The sequence below is a fragment of the Semicossyphus pulcher genome, unplaced genomic scaffold (genome assembly GCF_022749685.1).
Source record: "Semicossyphus pulcher isolate SPU_LCO1_2020_fin unplaced genomic scaffold, fSemPul1.0.p SCAF_25, whole genome shotgun sequence".
Lineage (NCBI taxonomy): Eukaryota > Metazoa > Chordata > Actinopteri > Labriformes > Labridae > Semicossyphus > Semicossyphus pulcher.
Window position 1 is genome coordinate 6,513,050 of NW_027211699.1, and position 16,413 is coordinate 6,529,462.

The 16,413-nt window shown below is 44.4% G+C and overlaps 1 protein-coding gene across 1 annotated transcript in view; it reads left to right on the forward strand.

Annotated features, from left to right (window-relative positions):
• Window positions 1-16,179, forward strand: part of tnrc18 (trinucleotide repeat containing 18) — a 58,321-nt gene extending 42,142 nt beyond the window's left edge. Inside the window, exons 21-30 of the mRNA XM_069676394.1 lie at window positions 1,324-1,465; window positions 1,563-1,680; window positions 3,016-3,091; window positions 3,221-3,329; window positions 3,628-3,744; window positions 5,453-5,605; window positions 7,959-9,676; window positions 9,799-10,035; window positions 11,324-11,398; window positions 12,720-16,179. Of these exons, the coding sequence (XP_069532495.1) occupies window positions 1,324-1,465; window positions 1,563-1,680; window positions 3,016-3,091; window positions 3,221-3,329; window positions 3,628-3,744; window positions 5,453-5,605; window positions 7,959-9,676; window positions 9,799-10,035; window positions 11,324-11,398; window positions 12,720-12,926 (2,952 nt within the window). The 3' untranslated portion in view covers window positions 12,927-16,179. The remainder of the gene's footprint in view (window positions 1-1,323; window positions 1,466-1,562; window positions 1,681-3,015; window positions 3,092-3,220; window positions 3,330-3,627; window positions 3,745-5,452; window positions 5,606-7,958; window positions 9,677-9,798; window positions 10,036-11,323; window positions 11,399-12,719) is intronic.
• The last annotated feature ends 234 nt before the right edge of the window (window positions 16,180-16,413 follow it).

Sequence of the window (16,413 nt, forward strand, 5' to 3'; positions counted from 1 at the left end):
GCGGCAAAAGCCATTATGGATGTGAACTTAATTATCCCTGCAAGGACGAAACCCGAATGTTTTAGTTATTAGACAGAAATGTGCACACACACGCTGCCTCTGACTCGCTGCACAAACATATGCACACACAATAAGTCCTGAGAGCTTAACTGATGGCGTCTGTTAAAACAGTTTTTCTTCTGTTAGTCAGAGAAAATAAAAGTTCACCTCTTGTATCGGGTGTTGCATTGCTCTCCGTCTGCCAGCAGCCGAAACTGGAGTTTGTTTTGGAAACATTAAAGGCAGCTTAAGTGTGCAGATCTTTGTGTTGGTGGAGAAGATTGTGTATTCAACAGCATTAGAGCTGTAATGTGTTGAAAAGTTAATTAGTGGTGTGTCACCCGGTCGTAAATTAACCTTAAGTTGTCGGATCATTTTATAATCATCGTTTTTATTAGTTTTTGGAACGTGAAATAACTAATTTCAGGCGGTTAATTTCCCTCCTTAAATGGATAATTAATAGTGTTGGAAACTCTTGTATGTGACACATTTCAGGCAGTTAGTTCTGCTCTTAAATAGTCGTAGTAATGAAAGGACAGAGACTGTAAGAGCCGTGTTTAAGTATGAATGTGTCTTAAAGGAGCCGCTGTCAGTCAAAGCTCTCTGTAATCAATAGAAGCAATAATATTTTAAATTGGCGCCATAGCTGTGGAGAAAGTTGTTCAAACAGCTCGTGGTTTCGCCCATTCTACATTCCTACAACACCCAGCATGCATTGCGCCCCTTCCTCTGAAAGGAACAGCCCAGCGAGAGACGCTGGAGTGAAATACAAACGTTTCTCTGCAGGCAACGGCTCAGAGCGGGACAGAATCTGAAACACGACGAGAATATACCGGTGGGCCATCTAAAAAATCTTCAGGTCTGCAGTCTGCATTTCAAACCTGAAGATTTTGAACGACACATGACATCGGCGGCGGGCGTCCTAGATTGAGGAAGTGTAGTTTAGCGAGCTCCCTGGCCTTCGCTAGATGATGTTTTACGTAGTCTGACGGAGGTTTTCCAGGGCCCATTGGAGAAGCAGATAGCATCCTCCAAAGGCACAGAGCCAAACTGCATCTTTTTCTACCATAATGGCATTAGCTCCCCATAATAGCATGATAGGACTGAGGTTGAAAATCGGCGAACTGGCCCTTTAAATGTGTGGGTGCAAAGTTATTTTAATCACTTGTGTTTTTCTCTTTGACAGTAAAGCACATAACGTTAACTCTAACATGTGCTTTACAAATAAAATGGATGCGATGTAAATAACTTGTGTTAAATAAAAGCCCCTGTGTGTGTCTGCAGCCCTCGAGGGGAGCGGTGAGCCGGCTCATGGAGAGCATGGCGGCAGACGAAGACTTCGAGCCCAACCAGGACAGCAGCTTCAGCGAGGACGAGCTCCTCCCGCCGCGCAGCAACAGCGTGTCAGAGCGGTCCTCCACACCTGGTCAGCACACACACACACACACATCATCTAATACCTCCTCCATACATGGCTCACACACTCAGTAATGATATTTAATACATGTGTTTTCTGTGTGCAGCTCCGGTGCAGTGTGTGCTGGATAAAGACTCTCTGGTGGACGGACTCAGAGTTTTGATCCCGATGGACGATCAGCTGCTGTACGCAGGACATGTGAACACTGTACACTCCCCCGACATGTGAGTAAACGCAGGCGGATGTTTAATCTTCACAGGTAAAAGAAAAACACCTCTTTTTAAACTGCAAGTTATAATCCTCTTTAAAGTTGTTGGAACATCCCCGGAGAAATCTAAAACTGTGGGAGAAAATATGATTTTGCCGCGTGTGCAAAAACAAACCACAGTGCCCTTTAACAAAGCTGAGTTTGTTTTCATCCTAACAACACTGAGACATAATTTACTGTTAAAGAGATATTTGGCCTTTAGTTGAGATTTAAACGAGAGAATTGATTACACTTGCATATCAGTACCCTAAATATATAGCTAAAGCCATCTGCCAGTTAGCTTAGCATAGCATAATGTCTAAAAGCAGGGGGAATCAGCTAAACTAACCTGGTTGTTGTTTTTAAAGGGGGGGTATTATGCAAATTTCAAGCTTCATATTTCACTCTGTGATAGCTGTGGAGTAGCTTAGCATAATTTATAGTAAAAAAACTTGTGTTTCTCACACTGGTGCTCAGTACAGGCCCTCATACAGCCTCTGCTGAACCGATTCAGTCAGCTCTGTCCCTTTAAGACACCCCGCTCCTACAAGCCCACTTTCATCTGATTGGCCAGCTCTTCGAAGCCTGCTGAGGGCTGCACTTTGTGAGGTCACAAAGTGCAGCGTGTAGAAAGAACTGTGTGAAACCTGGCGTTCACAGCAGCCTGCAGACTGAGCTGAGAAGCCTGGGTATACTCCAACATACTTTTACCTGCAGATTTGAAACCACGTTTAGTCTGAACATCCAACATTGTAACATTATATATATGTCTTAAAATGTGAAACAGCGTAATACCCCCTCTTTAAACTTAGGAGATACAGCGTGTTTATCAGTGAGCTTAGGATAGGCTGGATTTTTGCTAGCTTTTTCTCCCTGTTTCCAGTCTTTATGCTAAGCTAAGATAACAGGCTGCTATCTGTAGCTTCATATTAACTATCCTGACATGAGGGTGTTATTGATTTTCTCATTTTACTCATTATTTTTCTACAAGTTTGAACCATTCCTGCAAACTTACATGAAAGCATGCATTTCTGCTACGTTTCGATCTTATTATCGACATCTAGCTGGAGCTCAAATCCACAGTGGCTTCATTAAAAGAAACAAACAGAGCAAAGCTGTGTTCAGGGGGGATTCATAATCCAGCAGGGATGTGAGTTCTAGCCGTGCTCTGCTGTGCTCACTGTTGTGGTATTCAACACAAGACAACACGTTCCCGGCCTGTTCGACATCAAAGCAGTCAGAAGAAAAGGAGCGAGTGCCGTCGCACTGCCCTCAAACTTTTGACCCCCTTTGTCACGTCTCCTCTGTGCAGATACAGCGTGGTGGTGGAGGGGGAGAGAGGGAACCGACCGCACATCTACTGCTTGGAACAGCTGCTGCAGGAGGCGGTGAGTGCCCTTACAGGAAACAGGAAGTGACAAGTGTCATCTTCAAAGTCTGTCCTGAGAAATAATGTTTGCCTGTGTGCGAGGATGGTGGATGTTGACAAATAAAACTTCTTCATTCTGTGTTTGCAGATCATCGATGTGAAGCCTCCGTCCGTGCGTTACCTCCCAGAGGGAACGCGCATCGCTGCCTACTGGAGCCAGCAGTACCGCTGCCTTTACCCCGGCACTGTCGTCAACGGTACCAGAGCGGCACACAAGCACACACACCCACCACCTACATGACATGAGTCATAATCCACACACACACATAGTTTAATTAAAGCTGGCAGCACAAACAGATGTAAAGGATGTTAACAGTGTGCAGTGTGCAGCGCAGCAGGATGCTAACAGGTGTAGGTCTTAGTGAGCTTTACTGCAAAGAGCAATAAGGAAAAAAGGATTCCTCGACCCTGAGCCTACACCTCTTCAAAACAAACAGACACAAGATTAAAGCATGAAAAAAACTTCTCTGATGACTTTGTGTTTTTTCCAAACAGGAAGTTCAGATATCGACGAGAACGATGACCTCATCACGGTGGAGTTTGACGATGGCGACACAGGCCGCATCCCCCTCTCACACATCAGACTGCTGCCGCCAGACTACAAGATCCACTGTGAGCACACAAACGCGCACGCACACACACACACACACTTCTGTAACAGCAACATCTCCTTTGAAGTTGACCTCTGTTTGAGAGCGGCAAACAACGACATGCGCTGCTAGCAGAGTCAAAGCTAGCAAACTTTAGCAATCAGTGTTTTTCCATCGAACATTTTAGGCTGTTTTTTTTAAAGATGAATGTAAGATCATTTAAACGATAAAACAACAAAATAAAGCAGTTCAACTTAAAAGTCAGTGTTTCTATGACACTGAGAAAGAACCAGGGCATCAGGAGGGGCTGCTAGCTAAGCTGCTAGCTGAGAGTAAGAGTAAGTCACAGCTAGCAAAATTAAGCAATCAATGTTTTTCATTACACGATTTAGACTGTTTTTTAGATAGATAAAGTTATGATTATTTAAACCACAAAATTAGGAAGTGTGATGTTAAAATCAGTTTTTCTTTGACACTCTGAAAAAGAACCAGGATGTCAGGGGGGGCTGCTAGCTAAGCTGCTTGCTGAGAGTTAGAGTAAGTCAAAGCTAGCAAAATTAAGCAATCAATGTTTATCTATCGCACGTTTTAGGCTGTTATTTTTTTTTAAAGACAAAGTTAAGATTATTTTAACCACAAAATAAAGCAGTGTGATGTTAAAAGTCGGTGTTTCTCCGGCACTCTGCAAAAGAACCAGGACATCAGGAGGGGATGCTAGCTGAGCTGCTGCTAACGTTAGCTCAGCTTCTTTCTCGGTTAGACCTCATTCAGTGTACTGAGCCAAGCTTTAAAACAATGTAAGTAGCATGAAGCTAAAATATTGATATATGTAGTTCTTTTATGTTACTGGTAGAGATAGACCGATATGGTTTTTTCAGGGCCGATACCGATTATTAGTAGTCAAGGAGGCCGATAACTGATATTTGAAGCCGATATTCATTTGCAGTAAAAGTGAAAATATTGGCGTCAAAATTTTGAATAATACAAACTCCAACACTTGTTTAAATGCCTTTAAGCATATGCACCAGAGCCAAAATAACCCAGTTTTAAATTGATCTCTTATCGGACGTGGGATTAAAAAAATAAATAAAATTTAAAAAAATTTAAAAAACATAAATAAATAATAAGTAAAAAAAATAATCGGCCTGGTCGATAATCGGTCTATCCCTAGTTACTGGTTTCAGAGAGGTACTGGGTATCTGCCAATACTGGAGTGTAACTATGTGAGTGTGTATGTGGAAGGGACAAAAATCGGAGTATCTGAGCCTCTCTAGTATATTTTTGTCGACATAAATTTCAAGACTAAAGCTGGCTCCACGAGTGTCCGATTCAAACACAGTGAGGAAAAACAACATGAAGCACTTTGTTTACAAAAGTGACAATCTTTATTGAGCTCTGAGCTGCGTGTTACATTACTTTCCTTTCTCTGTGGGAGTTTGTGTTGATTTCTGCACATCAGAAGTTTGTGTAAATGTTTTTCTTCTTCAAACAAAGCGCTTCCAACATGTTTGAACAGATGTAATGGCACAGAAATAGCTGATTAACTTGGCTCTGTTGAGAGATCTGCGGTCACACACTTGAGCTGCTTTTATTCAGGAGGTTTCACTTTCTTCTCGGTCAGACTCCTGAACAGCTGAAACTCCCTGCAGTCAGGATGAAAGCATGAGAAGCGCACAGGTTAAATTCTTTAGATAAACCTTAAATCCTGCTGTCTCTGTGCTTCTGTGCAGGCGCGGAGCCGTCTCCCGCGCTGCTCGTGGCCAGCTGCTCCCGGAGGAGAGTCCGCAAATGCAGCAAAGAGGGCAAAGAGGCGGGGAAGAAGCCGGAGGAGAGCGCCCCGAAGATCAAAGGAAAACCGGGTCGCAAACCCAAACCCAAACCAGGTGAGCCGATCAGAACGCTCCCTCAGGAATAATAAAAGTCTGTGTCGGTTGTCTTTTGTATTTGTTCACTGGGTCCATTACTGAGTGTTATTACCAACCAGCTGATAGTGTTATCCTCTGGGTCTAATTCTGCTTGATTCTAATGTATCAGTGAAACAGCAGAAACGATGAGTTTCACACAAAGAGCTGTTACAATTATCAAAGATATAAAAGGTAATGTTTCCCATCGGGGGGACAAATAATGGACGGATAGGTGCTTAAAACAAACGAGCACTCAGGTTCTTTCCTTTATTGTACATTAGCTGCTTTTATACTTCTTTGAGTTTTTCTTTTTTTACTGCTTTTTATCAGTTCAGTTGTGAAGTGCTCTCAATATTCAGACACATAGTACAATCACACAACTTTCGGGGCAGTCAGGGAATTTCTGCATCCTTTTTATGAATACTTTCCTGTGCGCTGCATTGTTTACAGTCCAGTTAGCAACTTGAGAAGCGACCGTGTGTTCAGATCAAAATGAAGTGAAATTCTCCCCTCCAGATATGTCTGCAAAATAAACCCGGAGGAGCGCCCGTTCATCTGTTTGTGCTGAGTCTCAGCTTCAATGTAAACAGTCAGTTATACAATATATATACAAGTCAACATGAAGCTTTGTCAGGTCTGTCCTCAAGAGGAGGAGTTTGTTGAACGGAGGTCGGAGCCATCATTTCTGGTGCATCCAAGGAAGTCGGGATATCTGAACCCTTTCGTGACACAGCGTCAAGGGAATTTATCTCAAGTTAAATGTGACCTAGAACAGATTGTTAGCTGTTAGCATGCAGATGTCTGTTTATAGAGATTAATAAGAAGCTAAATCGTCGTCAGATCACGCTGGCGGGAGCCGGGATGTCATTACGGAGGATTACGTTCCGCCTGTTTTTCCTGCATATGCCGCAGCCTGCTGATACGTGATTGGTCAATATTACTCGGACTACAAACTTAAAGTCCACGCCACTACGGATTCCACTTTTCTATGTAGAATCTATAAATAGAGATTAATGTCCGTTTAAAGTTCCTATAAACAGAAAAGAATCGTGTCATTTGTGCACAAACACAGAGAAGACAAATAAATATATTATATTCATTAAAGTGGCAATAATTAGGGATGCACCATATTATCGGCACGTTATCGGCCGATATCGGCTTAAAAATGAACTATCGGATATCGGACAACACGCTGATATCTGCCGATATAATTCACCGATAAAATAATGGGCTGCTGCATACTTGATTAAATGCCCGACCTCGGCCCAATGTCCCCGGCGCGAAGAAGACCTGCACGGCGCAGCGTGATGACGTCACGTGTGTCTACCTGCAGCATGAGAGAGTCAGAAGCCAAAATGTCCGTGGTGTGGAAGTTTTTCAAAGTGTCCGAAATAGTAGTAGTTGTAACAAATGTGATGAGAGTATCACCATTATACTGTACGCTAATTCCAATACAGAAGAGAGTTGATGATCTCTGCATTTAGGTGTGCGGGAAAAAATATCAGTATTGGTAATCGGCTAAATGAGTTGTAAAATATCGGCATATCGGAAATCGGCAAAAAATCTAATATCGTGCATCCCTAGCAACAATAGCAGAGAGATGTGAGGCAGTGTTGCTGATCAAAGAAAGAAAGAAAGGAAAATAAATAAATGAAGATTTAAAAAAAGTAATAAATGAGTTTATTAAAAAAATATTCAATAAAATAAATGAAGGGGAAAAAAATCAAACATAAAACCAAATAAATAAATAAAGTGTCGACATAAAGTTGTAATAGAGAGAAAGGTTTGACATTACTCAGTAAAGTGTGCTTTATGTATCCGTATCAGAATACAGGAAATGGTTTTAATTAATGTTGATTGTCGGAGTTATTAATAGAAAGCAGTTGCATGTTGTTTCTTTGGTGCCCTCGTTTTAACTTACGTATCATAGAGAGCATTAAAACAGTTTGAGTTTGATGAGTCTTTTGAGTCTTTTTAGAGCAACAGGACAGAAATAGCTCTCGGCTCAGACGGATCTTTCATCGCTCGTCTCACATCAGACCGCGGCCGTCGTGTTAAATCAAACAGCTTCATTGTTGTTACTCAGAGTTGATTACTGGAGCTGTGATTTATGGCACGCTGCATGTCTGATTTACCGACGCTGGCCTTGTTTTTACCGTGTCAGCGTTTCCCAAACACAATATTTTCATTTCGGAGCTGTTGCCTCGCTGATTTGTCGACCGCTCCCACCGCAGAAATCACACAATGAAAGCGTCAGCACATCCAGTGTAAACCCAGTTACAGGGTACATCGTCCAAAAGAAACTAACTTTTTTGTTACTATTTTTTCCCAGAGTCCTCCATGAACCCAGACAGCCGTGAGAAAGCCGATCCTCCATCCTGCTCCAGCCTGCCCGCCGACAGACCCCCGGCTCCACCCAAACCCTCCCAGGACAGACCCTCCTCCGTCCAGAAAGCCGCTCACGAGAAGCCCCGTCCTGCTTCACGGCCGACGATGCAGGCGAAACCGGGCCGCACAAGCTCCACCTCGTCCCCCGCGAGTAGCCCCACTCTCCCCAACCTCGTGCCCAGGAAGTCCAGCTCTGCTCAGCCTCCTGCTCCGAAACCCGCCCGCTCGCTCCCTCCGTCCCTCTACCCCTCCACCTACGGGAAAGTCCTGACGGTGGATCTGTACAGCGAGCCGAACCTGAGCTCCTACAACAACCAGCGCAGAGAGAGCACCAGCAGCATCAGTCCCACCAACAACAGACAAATGTCCAGACCCAGCTTGGTGACATCATCGTCTGCACCCAAACCAGGGTCTTTACCTCGACCCAGCTCTGCCTCCAAAACCAAACCCTCCTCGGACCACCACAGCAGCTCCAGACCCGGCCTCAGCTCTGGACTGAACTCCATCTCCCGGCTCTCAACAGGCAAACCCAGCTCCTCGCTGCCTCCCAGACCTCCATCATCGTCTCTGTCGTCGTCATCGGCCCCCAGACCCAAACTGAAGATGCCGTCCGACCAGCTGTCCTCCATCTCCAGACCCAAACCTGCGACAGGGCAGGGCGACATGAGCTCAGTGGTGAGGCGCAAGTCTGCAGAGCCGCTCGTGAAGCTTGACCACGAGGGCGTCACCTCCCCCAAAACCAAGAAAACCAAAGCTCTGATGTTGCTCGAGGGGCGGAGCGTGAGGCGAGACCACACCCCCATCGCCACAGCCAATCAGAAGCTGCTCAAGGCTAAACCAAGAGCTCCGGATAGAGAGCCTGCCCTGCCAGAGAAAGACTCCTCCTACAAAGCTCCCATGCTGGCGAAGGAGAAGGTAGACAGTCGTGGAGGAGCAGGACGTGGACAGGAAGTGGAGGCGAGGGAGGAGAAGAAAGAGGAGAGGAAGCAGGCGGAGAAACGAGAGGAGAGGAAGATAAAGGAGGAGTCTCAGAGCAGCAGCAGCTCAGAGTCGGAGGAAGAAGGGCAGAAAGGGAAGATGAAGAAAAAGAAGAAGTGCACGTCAAGTTGCTCCTCCTCCTCTTCGTCTTGCTCCGGCTCCTCCTCGTCTTCTTCCTCGTCTTCATCTTCGTCCTCTTCCTCCACTGATGACTCCTCCTGCAGCTCAGACGAAGAGAGGACACCTACGCCTCCACCTCCACCAGGCCCCGCCTCCCCGCCTCCTGTGCAGGAGAAACCGAAGGAAGAACCGAAAGAGGAGGAGGAAGAAGAAGAAGAGGAGGTGAAGAAGGAGGTGGAGTTGAAAGTCGAGGAAGAGGAGCTTTCTCCTCCCTCACGATCTCCCTCCCCATCATCCTCTCCGACTCCTGCTGCTCCCGCTCCAGCTAAACCTGCTAAACCAGCAACAGGGAAGGGCTCCGGGCAGAGGGGTCGTCCTCCTAAACCGAAGCCCAGCGGAGGAGAGGGGAAGGTGGGGAGGCCGAAGCGCAGAGAGGGGGTCCACCTCCCCACGACCAAGGAGCTGGCTAAACGTCAGAGGCTGCCCAGCGTGGAGAACCGGCCCAAAATCTCCGCTTTCCTGCCCGCCAGACAGCTCTGGAAGTGGTTCGGGAAGCCGACTCAGGTGAGGAAAATTCAAGGTCAAACTTTATGTGTCTCTTCTTTCTTACTAGTACTACTTCTTGTAAAGTAATTCTTTGACACACCTGTACGATCAGTGACGGTCCTCTTCTAACCCCCCCGCAGAGACGCGGCATGAAGGGCAAAGCTAAGAAGCTCTTCTACAAGGCCATCGTGCGAGGCAGAGAGATGATCCGCATCGGTGACTGCGCTGTGTTCCTGTCCGCCGGCCGGCCCAACCTGCCCTTCATCGGCCGCATCCAGAGCATGTGGGAGTCGTGGGGCAGCAACATGGTGGTCCGGGTGAACTGGTTCTATCATCCGGAGGAGACGAACCCCGGGAAGAAACTCACCGACAAGAAGGTAGGAGGTTTGAATTCGGTGTATTGGCTGGTTTTATTTTGAAATTCTTCTCTTAGGGACATTTTATGTTACAAAACATAACGACAAAAACAGCTTCACTTTCTCTGCAGTCCTCAGACTTTAGAACTAAATACACCTTAGGAGAGATACAGTGTGCACACGAGAGTAATAAAAACATGTGAGAGACTACAGAGAAAATGAGACAAGGATCAGTGAGGTAGAACATCAGTCAGAATAACAAGGTTTTTCTTTGGACACATCCACTAGATCAGTCGGGACGTCGTATATATTAAAGTTTTAATCTCAGACATCTCAGTTTCGTTCTCTTTGGCGCCACCTATGATGATAAACGGTAATTGCGGGAGCACACTTCCCAGATATCCAGACAGTGCTGCATGTGTGACGTCCACGGTTGGCTCCGGTTGTAACTCTTGATTTTCCTGGCTGACGGTCGCTTTCCTTTTCAGACTGTTTGCTTCATCTGAGCGTCGAGTTTGTTTCTTTTTCTTTGGATTTTCACTTCTTGTTGAAGTTGTATCTGTAGTCATCCATCTTTTCTTTGTTTGTTCAGCCATAGTAGATTACTGTTTACTCGCAACACTTACCTTAGCTCCGCCTACCCGCTCTGGCAGACCAACAACTGCTGGCTGATGGAAAACACGTCACTAACTCGCACCAGACTGTCAGTCCGTAATGCTGCAAATGCAAAGGCTTTCATCAGTGGGCCACAGGCTCAATCACTATTTTGACTAAGCAGACATTTATTTACATGAAAATCTTCGAGATTGTCACTTTAACCCACTTGGTCCAGAGTTTAATAAACACATCTTTCTGAAGACACAAAGAAAAAGTCGTCCCTTTCCATAACGTAAGCATGACTTATTGTTAGAGATTCAGGAAGTAACCCGGGCCTTTGTTTGGGAATGCTTGTTTTTATCAGTGCCCCTCGTGTACACATAACGTGGTAAATTTCAGCTCTGCGTTGGCTGATTTAAACTGAAATATTTTGTCTTATTAAGGATTTTGTCCGACTAACAGAAGGTCTCTCATGAATTAGTGTTTTGACACGTTTTATTTCAGGAAATCTAATAAAAGAAAGAATTATCGCGATTCCATCTCAGGGCTAATAGAACGACGCTACAATCATCTCCTCTTTAAAGTGCTGCTTTATTATTAAACTATCATGATGATCTCCATCAGTGCTTTCTTAACTATTGTATGAATGATTCATGCAGAGCTGTTAAGTTAAAGAAACACGTTTTGAAGCTGAGACTTGTTTCTCCTCCAGAACTGGGATCAGATGTGCGGCCAGTCTCTACCAGCAGCTCTGCACTCGTCCATCCAGAGGAAGGACTTCATGGAGGTGAGGAAACATGAACTGCTCACGTGTGTGTAACCATAGTCAAGTCTTAGATATCATATATCTCCAAAACTGACATAATGGAAATGTCAAAATTATAGTTGAATATCTTAATAAATTATGATATTGATTAAATAATTAGATTTGAGATTATAAAATGGGTATAAAGCTCATTAAGCTGTGACTGTGAGCTAAAATATAGTGACCGAATGTCCCGATTCGTCCAGGATCATCCCGCTTTAACGCCGGGTGTATCTGTAAAAGACAAAAATGTAGCAGTTTTTGCAGTCACCACCATACTGTCACATTCGTTTCCAGCACTTACACAGACCTCTACTCCAGAATTAAAACATAAACAAAGCACTTTGTGTTTGAATTCAACACTCACTTGTCTGTTTGTGTGTCTGTAAATGGGAAACAAAGCAAAAGCTTTAGATTTATTTAAGTTGTTGAGCTAAAAGCTAAATGTATGCTTTAATTAGGGCCAGTGTCCACTAACGGCAGCGCTTATTCTCTATACAAAATCAGGGTTCCCACGGGTCCTGGAAAACCTGGAAAACCTGGAAATTTAAAGACTTGTTTTCCAGTCCTGGAAACACCTGGGAATTGATTAAAATGACCAAATATCCTGGAAATAAATTATGTTTTCCTGGAAAATTTTAGTTCACTTTAGCCTCACTCAGATTGAGCTGGGGTTAAATGTGTCAGCACTAGGCCTACTGGTAAATTATATGACCGTTTACAAGCAAGTGCTGTCCTTTATTGTCAAGAAAAACTCCTCGAAAACGCCCTGGAAAATTATTTCTTAAAAAGAGTGGGAACCCTGAAAATCAACGCAGCACTACAACGAAAGGGGTGGGACTTCTGATAATAACTTTGTCAACATCAATGGCGGAGGAGAAGCTAATCCTTTAGATTCGAGGGTACAACTTCCAGGTGTAGAGCTGCTGCTAATGCAGGACATGATTCATCTCCATTGTTTTTATGTTTCCTTTGTAAAATGTCCTCGAGTAAAAACAAATATTAATCATGCAGAGCGATTTCAAACTTAACGGTCACTATCAAGGGAAGCAGAAGTGCCGGCAACCTTCGTAACCTAGCAACAGTAAGCGCTGGTGAGAAGCGCTCTGAAATTAAGGGTCGCTGCCAGGGTAAAAAATGCCGTTAGTGGACACAGGCCCTTATACTTTTGTCTCGTGTTTTTGGGCTCCGCAGACAATCAGAGAATGCAGTAAATTGTGTAGTTAGAGGAAAAGCAGGTGTTTGATGCTGATTATAAATATATTCAGGATATTTATAATAAACCTCTTTGTCTCTGTCACAGCGGGCGCTCTACCAGTCGTCTCACAGCGACGAGAACGACGTGCAGACGGTCAGCCACAAGTGCCTGGTGGTCAGCGTGGAGGAGTACGAGCAGATGACGCACACGCGCCGCTACGCCGACAGCGAAGACCTCTACTACCTGGCTGGCACCTACGAACCCACCACCGGCATGATCTTCAACACCGACGGCGTCCCGGTCATCTGCTGAACGAAAAACACGGGAGCCAGAAATCATGACCCGGCTCTGGACCTCACGGACGAGTCGACCCCTACTGCGTCTTTCATGAGGGATAACTCACAGCTCCGACACCGTGATACACTTCAGACTGAGCGGCTTCTACAGGAGGAGCTACAGACAGTATTACAACAAGCCTCCTGACACGTTTGCACACACAGACTCCAGTAACACAAACTGTCCTGAAGCGCCAACACGAGCACTTCAGTCTCTCTTTAACCTGTTAATAACCGTTAAAAACACACATGTAAATACACACCTCCGTGTACACACACACAGTTATATAGAGGAAAATCTGAGTGTTTTATTTTCATGTAACAGATTTATGTCAGAGTTTTCTAAAACAGTCGAGAAGCTTTAATGAACTGTGAAAGAGGAAACAGGAGAGAGAGGCTCGTTTCCGTCCGCCCGCGCGCCGCGGGAGGACAGACAGACAGACAGGCGGACAGAGAGACAGACAGGCATGCACGCCGGTGATGTGACGTTGTGATTATGATCTTGCCATGGTGATGTTAGTCATGTTACAGTCCTATAAATGTATCTACAGAACAGCAGGAGCGACAGAAGCAAAGAGAGAAAGAGAGAGAGGTGGAGACTCCTTCCAACAGAAAGCACTTAAAAAAAAAACACTTGTTTAATTTAACCCCTCAAACTCCCGAGACAATCGAAATGTGTCTGCATGCTACTCAAACTTGTGACTCCCTCAGAGACTCAGGATTAAAGAGAGAGGAAGGAAACTTGTACTATTAAAAGCACTTCCCGTTTTCATCCCAGAGTTTTTTATCTTTAAAGGAAAAATCCACCTTAAAAAAAACAAACACTATAACAGAAACAGCTGCCGCATGTGACGTCTGGGTGAAGTAGATCCCAGAGGAGACCTGACACCAGCACGGCTACGAGATGTGGTGTCTGGAGGGGAGTCGGAAAGCATTCTGGGAAATGTAGGACACTTTTTCATCACTAAGAACTCCCAGTGAAGGAGAGGGTGGATTTCTCCTTTATGTTCTTAAAGGTTTTAAACATTGCAGTCTCTGGATGCACCAAGGTCGCGGTCAGCGCGACGCTGCCAGCACTGATTAGATCATAAACATAACTCAATTCAGTTTGGCTTCACTTGAGCACTGCAGTGTTTCCAACCTCTAAACGTCCTGTCTTCGATGTATCTTTCTTTTGCTTCTGCTGTTTTGATATAAATGTTTCTCTCGGCCAGATTTCTTCTATCGCCCCTCCAAACAATCGTCTTTGACATGAGTGCACTTTGAAACGAGCTCCTCCACCAGGAGTTTTTGTACGTCTTCCTTGAGTATTCACTAACCCCCGCCCTCTCCCCACGCTCTTGCTGCCTCTCCTCTGCATGATCCGTCTTTGATAAACACACCTACTTGTTTACCTGTTTACACTCTCTTCTTCTTCTTCTTCGTCTTCTTCTTTTTTTCTACGTGCCTCGTTTAACCGTTTTTTAGGGTGAGACTGTTGAATGTCATGTTCAGGGTTTGTGAGCACTTGGGCGGCCTTACTCTCCCAGGCCTTACCGTGATGATTTATGATTCGCCAAATCTCGCTTAAGCCCCGCCCCCCCTTCCCCACCATCCTAAATAATCAGATTGGTGTTTTCCCCAGTCTGCTGCCGCCTTTCTTCTTTGTGATGTTTTGTCTGAACGTCTCTTAACTCACTCAGCTACACTGTTAAGTGTAGAGATTGTATCAGTGTCTGTATACAGTACACGGTGTACTGTATCATGTTGATTTGTTGTACGTTTCTTACCACGCTGCCCTCTCTCTGCTCTGCTGCAGAGCCTGAGGACTGTCTTGTTGATATTCAATAGGTTTAATATTTTCTACTCTTTTAAGATCGTTTGGTTATGTCTGATTTTATTAGATTTTTATCGTATTTTAACTCCCTCTGAGACGCCTGTGTGACGCCTGGAGGATGACCCGACATGTTCACGTTGCTAATGTGACCTTTCTCCTGACGAAATGACAAAAACCTGATACAAACTCGTCTCCGCCCAGTAAAGGAACGTTTGATAAAAAAGCTGCTAGTCTGTTGAAAGAGGTTGCACCAGGTACAGAGCGACTACATGTTTTCTGAGATTACTCGCTGGATTGACGCCAGAAAATCGTATCTGCTAAATCCCCACCTGCCACCCGAGCTGCTGCCTGAAACTCACTTTTTTTTTTTTGCAGACAAATGTTCAAAAAGTTTGAGCGACAGTCGGACAAATAACGGCTCTCCGAGTGTGGCTGGTCGTCCTGGTGTTTGCAGAAGTGGAAAAAATAAAAACTACCCGATATGAATGTTTGTTTACCCCTCGAGCTGCTGAAGCACTTTTTTTCTGTGTGTGTGTGTGTGTGTGTGTTTGGGAGGGAGGCTGATAAGACATCACACTCTTATCCCCTGGTATTACCACACACACACACACACACACACACTTACACACCTTTGTAACCCTTAAAGGTGTGTGTTATTGCCTTCCAATCTCTATTTGCCCCCTATCTCCATCCAAAGCCGAGCCTTAGGCCTTCGAACAGGGTCCAAAACACACACGCCAACACGTATCGCCCACTGCGCCTTCATTTTCATTTGCTGTCATGTGACTTCGTACATTTTTTATCACCTTTTATTTTTAAAAATGTTTTATTTTGCTGTGATTTATTTTTTTTAAACTGTTTTTTTTTTTTTTTGGCATGTTTCCGTCATTTTTTTTTTCTTCCCTTGCTTCCCCTCTCTGAACAATCGTCCACGCCTCTCAAGCAATACCGCTGACAGGCACATGGAGCTAGCTGCTAGAAAGAGAGAGAGAGAGGAATGGGAGAGAGAGCATAAGAGAGAATGAGAGAGAGAGAGAGAGAGAGAGGTGGACTGGAGGCTGGTTCTTCGTCTGCTGTTCCTTCAGTATCGTTATCGTCCTGTTACAGAAAAAAAAAAGATTATTTTGAAAAGATAAAAAATCATCTAAGTTTTGTAAATGATCCTTCAGTGTGGAGGGGAGAGAAGAGCTATCAGAATATACTTTGTACACATGTCTAATCTTGTAAAAATGCAAAAAGAATACATTTTAGAGAGAAATCTGACGCAGATATATTCTGTCAACATAAACTATATGTGTAAGGAACTGTTTTTCCTTTTTTTTACAGACGGCAACCACGTTTATCAGTGTTTCTTTGAAATTGTTTTAGTAACTCAATATTTTATAGTTAATCAATAAACAGATGGAACTGTAAACATGGCGTCCTGTGAGTCTCTGACATCAAAACAAACCTGTGATTTATTTATGTTCTCTTCAGTCGTAAATGTTCAGGGAAAAGAATAAAGAGCTTCATAAGTCTAACACGACATTGTTAAAAACTCCTCCAGTAAAAAATCCAGTGTTTAACCTCGTGAACATCTCCATGTGTTGTTCTTCATGTGCTACAAGACATATCAGGGACAACATCAGCAGTCATCTCCATGGCTGGG